At 47.3% G+C, this 13,382-nt stretch overlaps 1 protein-coding gene across 2 annotated transcripts in view; it reads right to left on the bottom strand.

The window, feature by feature from the left end:
- The window catches only part of XPR1 (xenotropic and polytropic retrovirus receptor 1), a 306,687-nt gene that overhangs the window by 54,989 nt on the left and 238,316 nt on the right, over positions 1-13,382 (bottom strand). For both annotated transcript variants that reach the window (XM_045026958.1, XM_045026957.1), the window contains 3 exons: positions 12,665-12,814; positions 12,225-12,308; positions 11,388-11,469 (listed from right to left, as the gene is read on the bottom strand). In XM_045026958.1, coding sequence (XP_044882893.1) covers positions 11,388-11,469; positions 12,225-12,308; positions 12,665-12,814 — 316 coding nt within the window. The remainder of the gene's footprint in view (positions 1-11,387; positions 11,470-12,224; positions 12,309-12,664; positions 12,815-13,382) is intronic.

Genomic DNA, 13,382 nt, shown 5'->3' on the forward strand with positions numbered 1-13,382 from the left:
GGTCCCTATCTGTATTCCAAACATGGGTGCACATGTGCACTATGTGCCAGAGCCAGAAGGTTTTCTTAGCAGTATCCCGTGACCCACATGTGCATCGTGCATCCCCTCGTGCTTGCAGAAGAGGGTACAATAGGTCAGGTGGATTAACGCTTCGCCAATGACCCTCTTTCCGATGAGTAGCCAAGTCCACAGCAGAGGGGATGGAAGATGGGTATTGGAATACAAATAGGGGGCCACACATCTCAAATGTAAGTAACAACCTCCTCTTCTTCAAGTCATAGTCCCTATGTGAGTTCCAAATGTGGGTGAGTAGCAAGCAGTGATCATTGTGGAGGTAGGTGTGAGGATGTGAGTGGAAGTGCAGTCTGTAGTATGGTGTAGCCCACTGCAGCATCCACAGCTGCCCCTTGGGCGATGGCATAGTGGGATGCGCATGTGTGTATGGAGCACGATGTTGCTGCACTACAGATGTCTTGCCATGAGATGTCTGTTAGGCAGGCTGATGTGGCTGCTTGCACAGAGTGCGCTGTGACACCATCAGGCGACAGTACACTGGATAGCATTCACAGATGCACCCAGAGACCCATTTAGAGATTCACTAGGAAGAGAGGGCTTGGCCCTTGGCTCCATCGGCAAAGGTTACAAATATTTTCGTTGCTGCGCAAATGGCATGGGTCCTGTGGAGGCAGAATGCCAGTGCAAGGTGGACAACAAAGGAGTGCAAGATCCTGTCCACATGGGACAGAAGACAGGGAGGTGGACACACTGATTGAGGTGCAACTCTGACATGACCTTGGGGAAGAACTTAGGGTGTAGCTGTAAGGAAACTATCCTTATGGAATATGGTAAAAGGGGAGTCAGCCATCAAGGCTGCCTGTTCACTGACTTGTCTAGCTGAGATAATGGCCAATAAGAACATCACTTTCATGGAGAGATGGGAGAGGGAGCATGTTGCCAGTGGCTCGAAGGGTGGCTTTGGGAGGGTGGAGAGAACAAGATTCAGGTCCCATGGGGGTGTGGGCTTGAGTACTACTAGTGGGAAGGTACTGAGGAGACCTTTCATGAAACAGACAGTGGTAGGGTTTGTAAACATGGAGGCAACATCTATAGGAAGGGGGGAAGAAAAATATTAAGTGTTGCCAAGTGGACACGTATAGAGCTGAGGGCAAGGCCCAACATTTTGATATTGAGAAGGTAATCAAGGATGACAGGTATGGATATCATACCAGTAGGTGGTGATGGCAGTGAGCCCATAAGATGAATAGTTTCCATTTACCTTGGTAGCAGTCCCCGGTGGATACCTTTCCGCATGGTAAGAATGTGTCGCACCGGGGTGGAGCATGCTCTGTCTACTCCTGAGTCCCATCCAAAAACCAGGCTGTGAGATGAAGAGGGCCTGGATGGGGATGCCAGGAACAGCCCCAATCTCGTGTCAGGAGTGCACAAAGACGGAGTGGCATGCAGGTAGAGAGTCTGAGAAGGTCTATGAACCAAAACTGACACGTCCAGAACTGGACTGAATATTATGGTAATGCAGTCCCGGTGGATCTTGCATTGCACTTGCAGGAGGACGGGAATGGAGGGGGTGTATGCGTAGCAGAGGGGAGAAGCCTCTGATGGCTCCCCTGAAAGAATAAAGGGGCAACTTGTTCTCAGGGCTGGCGAAGAGATCCAAGTGTGGGGTGCCCCATTTGTGGAAGAGAGATCAGAATGTGGCACTGTGCAATTCTCACGTGTAGTTGAGGTACATAATCCTGCTGAGCATGTCAGACAGGGAATTTTGGGTGCCAGCAGGTATGTCACTTGGAGCTTGAATTCACTACCTTAAGTTAGGTGTTAGTGGTGTTTGACCTTTTATTTCTTAGTAACTATGATAAATGAAGGGGAGGGGAGACTCCCTTTTATGGGCACCCAGCCAGCTAGCTATAAAATACTTCTTAGAGTTGTTCTCTACTTGCTTTACCTGTAAAAGGTTAAAAAGTCTATCTGCATAGGTAAAAGGAAGGGAGTGGGCACCTGACCAAAAGAGCCAATGGGAAGGCTAGAACTTTTTAAAATTGGGGGGGAAAAACTTTCCCCTTTGTCTGTCTGTGGGGTTCTCCTGGAGAGCAGAGACAGTGCTGGAACTATGCTATAAAAAACTTTGGGGCAGGTATGGAAATCATTAGATCATACCTAAAAACTACTCATTTAAAACCCCAGATATACAAGTAGTTCAGGAAATGTCTAGGAAGATGCGATTAAGTTTATTTCTGTTTACTTCTTTATGGCTTGTGGACTCCTCTGTCCTAACCCCAAATGCTTTTGTTTTGCTTGTAATCTTAAAGCTGGACCTCAAGGTGGTTATTCTTGATGCTTAATTATTGTAAGTGGGGTTTTTAAATCTAGCAATAGCCTGAGTTTTCAAATGTATTTTCTTTCTTTGTTTTTAATAAAGTTTACCTTTTTTAAGAACAGGATTGGATTGTGTGTCCTAAGAGGCTTGTGCATGTGTTGTTTAATTAGCTTTGTTTTCTCTCTCACCTCTTTTGCACGCGCGCGTGAGAGAGAGCGAGCTTGAGGGGTACCCTATAGGAAGGAATTCCCAGGTGCACCTTCTTGGGTTCTCAAAGGGATTTTTGCACTTGAGTGGTAGCAGCATCTACCCATCCAAGGTCAGAGAAAAGCTGTAACCTTGGGAGTTTAATACAAGCTTGGAGTGGCCAGTATTAATTTTTAGAATCTTTGCGGGCCCCCACCTTCTGCACTCCAAGTGCCAGAATGGGGAATCAGCCATGACATGATGGCAGAGTGGTGAGATCATTTTTAACCAGAAGCACAGACCTCGGGATTTTAAAAGGACACATTTTTCCTTTTGGCAGCCTGCAAAGTCAGGGAGATTTTTCTTTTTTTCCTTTTCTTTGCTGCCAGGGGGGAAAAGGATTCAGCCTGCCGAGCCAGGGAGTCCAACAAGCAGGCTTTTTTTTTCTAGCTTTGTGGCAACAAAATAGCTACGTTAGAGTAGGGCAGCCCTGTGCATGAGGTTGCGGTCGGGTACTAAAACCCTAGAGCAACCAGTCTTCCCAAAGCCGCATGCCTCGGAGAAGACACACCCAGATCCACTGGGAGGTGGAAGCGAGGAGAGAGGCAAAGCGCTTGGCAGTGAAGACGAAGTGCTTGGAGGTGAAAATAGAGCTGAAGCGCTTAGAGCTAGAAAAGGCTAAACTGGGTCAACCAGGTAGTCTTAACAGTCCTTCTCCAGGTACTGCTCCCCATTCCAAGAAATTCCCCACATACAAGGTAGGCGATGATACAGAGGCCTTCTTAAAAATTTTTGAAAGTGCCTGTCTTGGATACAGCATCCCTCCAGACCAGCATATGGTGGAGCTGAGGCCACAACTCAGTGGACCCTTAGCAGAGGTGGCAGCTGAAATGCCTAAAGAACACATGAACGAGTACGAACTTTTTAAACAAAAGGCCAGAATTAGAATGGGGCTAACACCCAAGCATGCCTGTCGGCAGTTCAGAGCCCCAAGGTGGAAACCAGACATGGAATTTTCCCAACACGCCTACCACATTGTAAAAAATTGGGATGCCTGGATATCAGGAGCAAATGTTAAGTCTCTGGAAGATTTGTCTCTCCTAATACAAATGGAGCAGTTCTTAGAGGGTGTTCCTGAGGAAACAGAAAGGTACATCCTAGATGGCAGAGGCCTCCACACAGCCAGGGAAACCCCAGATGCCCTCTTGTCCTACTACTCTACTCTCCAACCACCCACCTCGCCCCAGCCCACAGTCCGCTGGGGGACACTTTAAATGTAATGAGCTGGGGAATATGAAGGCCAACTGCCCCAAGAGCACCAACTGACTGCAACTCATCACCCTGGGGCCCCACCGAGAGCCTTCAGGCCCAGATGCCTTGCAAATACCCCCAGAATGAAGGAATCATAGAATATCAGGGTTCGAAGGGACCTCAGGAAGTCATCTAGTCCAATCCCCTGCTCAAAGCAGGACCAATTCCCAGACAGATTTTTACCCCAGTTCCCTAAATGGCCCCCTCAAGGATTGAACTCACAACCCTGGGTTTAGCAGGCCAATGCTCAAACCACTGAGCTATCCCTCCCCCTAAAACTGAGTGTGGGCGGGAGGAAGATTACTGTGTGGACAGACACTGGAGCACAGGTGTCCACTATCTACAAATCCCTGGTGGACCCCAAATTCATTGACCCAGAGGCCCAAGTGATAGTGCAACCCTTAAAGGCCAACTCTTTTAACTTGCCTACCACCAAGTTGCCTGTCCAGTACAAGGGCTGGTCAGGAATATGGACTTTTGCAGTCTATGATGATTATCCCATTCCCATGCTGCTGGGAGAAGACATAGCCAACCATGTGAGGCTAACAAAAAGGGTGGGGATGGTCACCCACAGCCAGGCTAAACAGGCCTCCACACCTAACCCCATTCCTGAGCCTCCTACAAGGAGCCAGTCAGTGTCCCCTGATACCACAGGCCCAGGGACCCAGCCAGAGGTGATGAAACCAGACCCCAGACCAGAGTCTATGGCAGCAGTTGTAGGTCCAGTTCCTGGGACCCAGCCAGAACCAGCCCAAGGATTAGAACTGGCGGAGCAGTCAGCACCAGAGCCTGTGCTTGCAACCCCACAAGAGTCAGGGGAGCCAGCACAACAGGGCGCCACAGAGTCTGCACCTGCAGCTAAACTGGCATAAGAAGCTCAACCGGAGCCTGAAATATAACCTAGTGCACCAGCGGAGAGCGGTTCACAGTTGATGGAGACACCCCCATCACCAGCATTGCTTCCAGTGAGACCAAGCCCAAGTCTACAACCCAGTGAGGAACTAATGTCTCCAGCATCAAGGGAGCAGTTCCAGGCAGAGCAGGAAGCAGATGAAAGCCTCAAGGGAGCTTGGACAGCAGCACGGAGCAGCCCACCACCTCTCAGCTCTTCCAATAGGTCCAGGTTTGTTGTAGGATGAGGACTCTTATACAAAGAAATCCTTTCTGGTGGGCACAAGGCATCCTCGGAGACAGCTGGTAGTTCCAACTAAGTATAGGGAAAAGCTCTTGAGCTTAGCCCATGATCACCCTAGTGGACCAAAGACCGTTTTGGGGAAGTCATTTCACTGGGAGGGAATGGGCAACGACGTTTCTACCTATGTCCGGTCTTGTGAGGTGTGCCAGAGGGTGGGAAAGCCCCAAGACCAGGTCAAGGCCCCTCTCCAGCCACTCCCCATAATTGAGGATCCATTTCAGTGTGTAGCTGTGGATATTCTGGGTCCTTTCCCTAAGAAGACACCCAGAGGACAGCTGTACATACTGACATTCATGGATTTTGCCACCCGATGGCCGGAAGCAGTAGCTCTAAGCAAAACCAGGGCTAAAAGCGTGAGCCAGGGACTGGCAGACATTTTTGCCAGGGTAGGTTGGCCCTCCGACATCCTTATGGATTCGGGAACTAACTTCCTGGCAGGGACCATGAAATGTCTTTGGGAAGCTCATGGAGTGAACCACTTGGTTGCCATCCCTTACCACCATCAAACAAATGGCCTAGTGGAGAAGTTTAATGGGACTTTGGGGGGTCATGATATGTAAACTCGTGAATGAGCACTCCAATGATTGGGACCTAGTGTTGCAGCAGTTGCTCTTTGCCTACAGGGCTATACCACATCTCAGTTTGGGATTTTCATCCTTTGAACTTGTTTATGGCCATGAAGTTAAGGGGCCATTACAGTTGGTGAAGCACCAATGGGAGGGGGTTACATCTTCTCCAGGAACTAACATTTTGGACTTTGTAACCAACCTGCAAAACACCCTCAAAGACTCTCGAGCCCTTGCTTGAGAAAACCTACAGGATGCTCAACAAGAACAAAAGGTGTGGTATGATAAACATGCCAGAGAGCATTCCTTCAGAGTAGGTGACCAAGTCATGGTCCTGAAAGCGCCCCAGGCCAATAAGATGGAAGCATCGTGGGAGGGGCCATTTATGGTTCGAGAGCACCTGCGAGCTGTTAATTACCTCATAGCATTCCCAGACCCTACCCTAAAACCTAAAATATACCATGTTAATTCTCTAAAGCCCTTTTATTCCCGAGAAATCAAGGTTCTCCCGCTTACAGCCCAGGAGAGAGACAACGCTGAGTGGCCTGAAGGAGTCTACTATGAAGGGAAAAGCAATGGTGGCATAGAAGAGGTAAGCATTTCCATAACCCTTGGGCATAAGCAGCAACAGCAAATCCAGGAGCTGTGCATCATCTTCGTGCCAATGTTTTTAGCCACCCCAGGATGGACAGAACAGGCATACCACTCCATTGACACAGGTGATGCTTGCCCAATTAGAGCCCAACCCTACTGGATGGCTCCTCAAGCCAAAACTGCAATGGAAAGGGAGATCAAGGACATGTTATGGATGGGTATAATCCGCCCCTCTGAGAGTGCATGGGCCTCTCCAGTGGTTCTGGTTCCCAAACCAGATGGGGAAATCCGCTTTTGCATGCATTACTGTATGCTAAATGCTGTAACTCGCCCAGAGAACTATCCAATGCCACGCACAGATGAGCTACTGGAACAACTGGGACATGCCCAAACTAACGGGTATTGGCAAGTGCTGCTAGATGACCCAGCCAAAGAAAGGTCAGCCTTCATCACCCATGTAGGGCAGTATGAATTTAATGTGCTCCCTTTTGGACTTTGAAATGCACCTGCCACCTTCCAGATACTGGAAGATAACCTTCTGGCTGGATTTTGCGAATCTGCAGACACCTACCTTGACAATGTGGCTATATTCTCAGATTCATGGGCAGAACACCTGGAACACCTCCAAGCTGTCTTCCAGCACATAAGGGAGGCAGGATTAACCGTTAAGGCCAAAAAATGTCAAATAGGCCTAAACAGGGTAACGTATCTTGGACACCAGGTGGGTCAAGGAACTATCAACCCCTTACAGGCTAAAGTAAATGCTATCGAAAATTGGCCTGTTTCCTAAACCTCCAGGAAGAAATCCCAGCTGGTGTGGACCCAATCTAAACCAGGCTGGCCAGCACCATTTGTGATTTGTGGGTCGTGTGACAAATGAAATGGGGGTGGGTAGCTCCTTTTTATGGACAACCAGCCTCTCCTCATGTACGGAGGTGCTACGTGCTCTATAGTGCCCTTTGCAAGAAGAGCATCTGCTTCTTGTTGGACAATGCATTGTTGGGAAGAGTCCCCTGAAAGTGTCCTGGGGGAGGTGTGATCCAGGATTTGCAGGGGGGAAGTTCTATGGAGTATCCATGATGGGTGATCTCCAGTATCCAATGGTCCATGGTGATCTTGCCCCAATTGTGGGCAAACAGGGCAAGACGGCCCTGAAAGACAACACGGGGCACCACGGGTGGCAATGAGGAAGGTTCACAGTTCTCAACCAATGTGTCACAACTGGAGTTTTGGTTGTTGGTGGGAGAGGGTCGAAGAGGTGGCCGTGGCTGAGACTCGGAAACACTGCCACTGGGACCCTGCTGCCTGCTGCCTGCATGAGGCATCCTGTTATTGTTGGTAGTAGGCCAGGTAGGGCATGAGTGGGCGAGAACAGAACTGCTGGTGCTGTTGCCTGCTCCATAGAGCTGGGGTATAGATCCCTAGGGATTGCAATATGGCCCTGGAGTCCTTCAATGAGCAAAGGGACTTGTCCGTCTTTGCATAGAACATTTTGTCCTCTTCAAAGGAGAAGTCCTCGATAGTAGTTTTGACCTCCCGAGGAAAGCCGGATGACTGTAGCCACGAGTTATGGTGCATGACTATTCTTATCGCAAGGGATGAGAGGATGTGTCTGCCACATCAACTGCTACTTAGAGGCCCATCTTGCCAACTAGGCATTCCCTCATCCACCAGCACCTGAAATTGCTGCTGTTGTCTAGTGGCAGTTTGTCCCAGAACTCTGCTAGCCGCACATCGTTATTAATATATTTGGCTGGCAGAGCCTGATAGTTCGTTATGCAAAATTGCAAGGCTGTCGAGGAATACACCTTTCTTCCCAACAGGTCCATACGTTTAGCCGTGCAGTCTGCAGGTGTCGATTTCTGCAGATGCTGGCGTGCCAATTCAGCTGCCGCGTGGATGACAAGAGAGCTGGGGGGTAGGTGGGAGAAAAGAAAATCTGCCCCCAGAAAAAAATACCTACACTCTGCCCTCTTAGGAGTGGATGCACATGAGGCGGGGTGAGCCACACTGCCTGCGCTGGACTGAGAATGGCCATGTTAATACTGAGTGCAACTCTAGATGGTCCCTGAGGTTGGAGAATGCCCAGGAGCTGGTGTTGGCTAATCCTGAACCTCCTCCAGTTGTATCCCCAGGTCTGCTGCCATTCTCTGTAGCAGATCTTGATACTGACAGTGATCGTCTGGCGGAGACAGGGAGGGAGGAATCAGCACCTTGTCTGGTGAAGATGAAGTGGCCGTGGGGACCAGTGGAGTTGGCTCGACATCCACCTCTTCCTTGGAGCTGGACGGTGCTGGTGAAGGAGCATGGGTGGAGTGACAGGACACCTGGGAGGGCAGGCAGCGCTGGCAGGTAGGGAGCCTAGGGCACCCAGTATGGTCAAGGGGAAGGTTTCTATGGTTGCAGTGGGTCCCACGAGTACCAATACCAGACTCTCATGACTGGCTCATATGCCAGTGGGAAAGGTAGTCGGGGGCACAGTCCAAGCTGCAATGAGACATCAAGGAAAAGAAGGGTTCTGTCTCAGAGAACTCTTCCAACTCAGAGGACAGTTCCGGCAGTGGAGGGATTGGCAGAACAGGGAGCTGTGGTGTGGTGCCAGCAGGGGCCTGTCCGGCAGTAACAGGAGCAGTTCATCTGCCAGAGCAGGGACCTTGCAGGTAAGTGGAGGTCCAGAGAGGAGCAGAGTGGGCAGGTAGGGAAGTATAAACTCCTCTGCCGGGAGAAGGGGCTCTAAGCAGCCAGGAGTCTGTGGAGTGCCTGTAAAGAGACAAGAGGGCCCCGGTGGCGTCTGCAGGGCTTGTTCAAGCAGCACGGAGGTGGTGGCTGGATCCGTGATGCAGGCATCAGTGAACGGTCCAGATGGGCAGGTGCTGGGGTGGCCAATGGCACCAGTGGATCCTTCTTGCACCAGACTTTTCCCTCCTCAACCAGGGAAGCTTGGGCACTGGTCTCTGCATGTGACGTCTCACCAAACCTTGCCTGGTTCGGGGAGGAAACACTGCCTGTATGAGCAGTCCACTGCAGGGACCTGCTCTTGTGCCAATGAGAGTACTTCTTACTCTCTGTAGCAATGAATGAAGCCAAGTCCATCAGTCTGTTCCCGTGGAGCGCCCCCAACGGGGCTGTCCACGTCTATTTATTATAGTTGGTTACATAAATCATTCTATTATACGCATGTACAAACTCAAGCCAACGTCTTGCCCCCTCTTCTGATTGGTGCTTTATGCACTGCGTACTTCAGAGATATACACCTAGTCGGTGTTTAATCTGTGTGTCTCCTGACCGGAAGTGTGGGGGGGTGGGAACCACTTCAGCCGCTCTAAATATTGGGGGCGGTTTTCCTACCTCCTTAGTGCTTAAGAAGTGTAAAGTTCCTACAACTCTCATGCCTGAGCTTGTCCATCAGTGGTACTGCTGGATCTGGGGCATGGGAAGTGGTCAGAGGGGCACTCACCACCAGGGATGGTCACTCTACCAGCGATTCTGACGGTCCCAGATCTCAATGCACATGCAGCCACATTGCCTCCTGCACCAGGAAGTTATGGAGGCAGAGCTCTTGAGCTTCCTCGGTTTGAGGCAGGAACGACTTGCAGATAGAGCAATGTGCCGCGATATGAGCCTCATGGAGGCAATAGACACACCTCTGGTGCTTGTTGCTCATGGAGAAGGAGCATGGGCAGGATATACCCTTTTTGAACCCCACGGTGCGGGGCACAGTTCCCAGGGAGGGGGGAGCCAATCTCCAAATGCGGGTGACTAATACTAACTACTACTAACTCTAACACTACTATATACAACTATCTAACAGCAGAACACCAACTATGTACAGTAAAAACTAAGAGCATGAAGGAACAGCAGGTCCCAACTCAGGCCATGTGACAATAAGAGGGAACTTGAGAGGCATCGACCCATATTGGCCTATTACCCGTATCAGCTGCAAGCACAAAGGACACCGCTAAGAAAACCTTCCAGCGTATGGCGCACATGCAAACGCATATTTGGAATACATACAGGGACCACCACTCAAAGAAAAAAATTGCGTCTATCAAAGAAAAATAAGGAAAGCAATTCAGCAAACAGCTTCCAAAACAAACATTTTATCACGAAGATGACTGGATTCAATTTTTAAAATACCTGATTAAAAATTCTTTTAAATTGAATACATGGTTTTTCCCTAGTGCAAAGAGATATTGACTGATTTGCTAGCTGTTTCTTTTGCATTATTTAAACAGACTACTCCTCCACTGGAGACAAAAATCAGGCCTTTTTGTATGCAACTGAAAAAGTTTCTTGCAACAAGGCAGAATTCTCACTCTGGACCAGTAACATTAGCCTGATTTCTACTGTTGATGGTTCTGTGTAATGTACCACAATAAGTAAGGCGGTTTTACCTTGATGAGAGGAAGCAAACCAAAATAAATACAAAGCCAGTAGTTCTCAAACTTTTGTACTGGTAACCCCTTTCACACAGCAAGCCTCTGAGTGTGACACCCCTTATAAATTAAAAACACTTTTTTATACATTTAACACCATTATAAATGCTGGATGCAAAGTGGGGTTTGGGGTGGAGGCTGACAGCTCGCGACCCCTCATGTAATAACCTCGTGACCCCCCGAGGGGTCCCAACTCCCAGTTTGAGAACCCCTCTACAAAGCGCAGGTGATGTGAGGATCGATTGCCTTTTTGTGTGCTTGTCATAATTTACCAACTAAGCAATATACCACCAGGTCAGCTCCATAGGGACCTGGCACTGAAATCCCAGAAATTTCAGTAAGAAACTTTTTAGAAGGATGAAATTGCATAACATAATGCTGCTTGAAACTGGACCCTCAGTCTGTGAACCTGCAGTTTTACAGAAGGCAATACCAATTCCTTATTCCAGTGAGTCAGTAATATACGAAACATGAATCCTACGAGAACCCCTGGAGAGATAAAGTGGATGCAACTGTCAACGACAAAAGGTCCAGAGGACAAAGAGGTGGTAAAATTTGCATGAGATTCCACCAAGAATAGATGTAAGAAGCCAGTAGCATAACTACAGCATGTTATAAAGGCATTACCTACCAAGCCTTCTTACCAGCAATGTTCTGACAAATTCAACCCTGTTACTACTACTCATTCAACACCTATAAAGTAATAAAAGAAAACTTAGAATCAGGCTCTGGGTGTCATTTGGATCCAAGATAAGGATACCTACCTGAAAGTATGATAGTGATGTTCAGCACAATGAATATGCCACAGAACAAGCCAACCCTGAAAGTGGTCCATGCTGGTGCAGGCTGTAAATAGAACAATAGTTGGCTTAAAGGGCAGAATACTAATGTATCTCTAGTGCACATTAATTTTCAGAATAAATGTCAAACCAATTAATGTAGTATTCTAACTTATGTTCTAATACCACCTTCCCCTGTAAGATGAAGTTTCTTAAATCCTAGAAGTATAACACAGCACCAGCCAAGAGCATTATGCAATGCTTAAGTGTATTAGCTCAGTGGTTTGAGCATTGGCCTGATAAACCCAGGGTTGTGAGTTCAATCCTTGAGGGGGCCATTTAGGGAACTGGGGTAAAAATCTGTCTGGGGATTAGTCCTGCTTTGAGCAGGGGGTTGGACTAGATGACCTTCTGAGGTCCCTTCCAACCCTAATTTTCTGTGATTCTATGAATGCCTCCTGAGAAATCTGCCAGGTCTTTACATCAGCATTCCAACACAGAAGCGCATGGCCAAAACTATCTATACGAACAGTAAGTTTGAAAGGCTAAAATTTATGTCCCCATATTATTCACCTCTCCACCATTACCTTGCCTTAATACATTAGCACTTTCAATGCCATTTCCAAATCTTCTGAGACTAAAGTAGGTTACCTTTTCTAACCACCAAATAATTTAAGGTGCTGGTCATCTCTCATGACAGGTAGAAACACCCATTTCAATATATTTGCACTTTTACATTCTGCTGGGGGGGGGGCTGAAATGTAATTTGACACATCAGCTAATCTGAGAGGAAAACAGGAATTATGGAATTTAAATTCTCACCTGAGCAGCTCCCAAAGGTGGGACACGTAAACGCTTCATGGCCTTCTGTCTGTCTCCATCTTCTAACTCATTGGTCACCACTGTCTATGGGCATAAATCACAAGAATTTAATGCAGGGTCTACCCAGTGAAAGAGAAAGTAGCAGAGTGATGACACATTACACATCAATTACATCATTATTATGAATTACTCTTAACATCACTGTAATTTCACATAGTGCAAGTTAACAGCTGAAGCCAATGTACACACAAACCCACAAATTACAAGTGATCAATGCCAGAAACTAGTGGTTCTTTCAAAATCAATTAATAGTTGCATTGGCAATTAAGGCATTTATTCACAACACAGTACAGGAGCTCAGGGTTATTACTGGTGAAGGGAAAGAAGAGCATTGTTTCTCTACATAAAATGGAAGTATTACACAGTTCAGCATTCTCTACCTCTGTTTCAGAGATGAGCTGGTTGATTTTCTTGCAAGTATAGAATGGTGCCACCTCCACATGGGCCACCCGCCAATCTGCACCCCGGGGTGTCTCCAGGATCTTGTCATGCTTCTTCAGGATCTTACGGAATCCTGTGAAGTTCAGGTTCTAGAGACAAGAAAAGTAAAACATAATTTTTTAGTCTCAGCTAACACTGAAGAACATTGAAATCTGGTAATATTCCAGTGATAGCAGAGAAAAAACAGCCATTAAGGGTTGTTAATTAGAGAACCTTTTGGATAAATATTTCAGAAGGGTTGTTTGGTCTACAGAGCTATTAAATAAAGGAATAAAAATACTTATTCAAAAAATAACAGTAAGACTGTGTGGATGGAGGGCATGAAAAACATGAAATTATTTGTAGAGAACTTCTAAAGTCTAATATTTATTCAGTCTCATGATAGTAATGTATGCAATACCAGCAGCTATTAAAATAGAGTTAATTAAAAAGACAATGTATATTCAGAGAAAAGGGTTGTGTCAATACCATCCAATATACTCATTTGCACAGATGTTTCAAAGGTTCTAAAGCAGTAGATGATCTGAGCGTGCTAACACAAACACAGAATTACACTTTTTTTTGCTTAGAAATTAAACAGATGTTTATATATAAAACAAGAACACAATTAAGAGAAAATCTGTAGAAGAAAAGTGATCACAATTAACTATAATAAAA

Source organism: Mauremys mutica, chromosome 8, assembly GCF_020497125.1.
Source record: "Mauremys mutica isolate MM-2020 ecotype Southern chromosome 8, ASM2049712v1, whole genome shotgun sequence".
Lineage (NCBI taxonomy): Eukaryota > Metazoa > Chordata > Testudines > Geoemydidae > Mauremys > Mauremys mutica.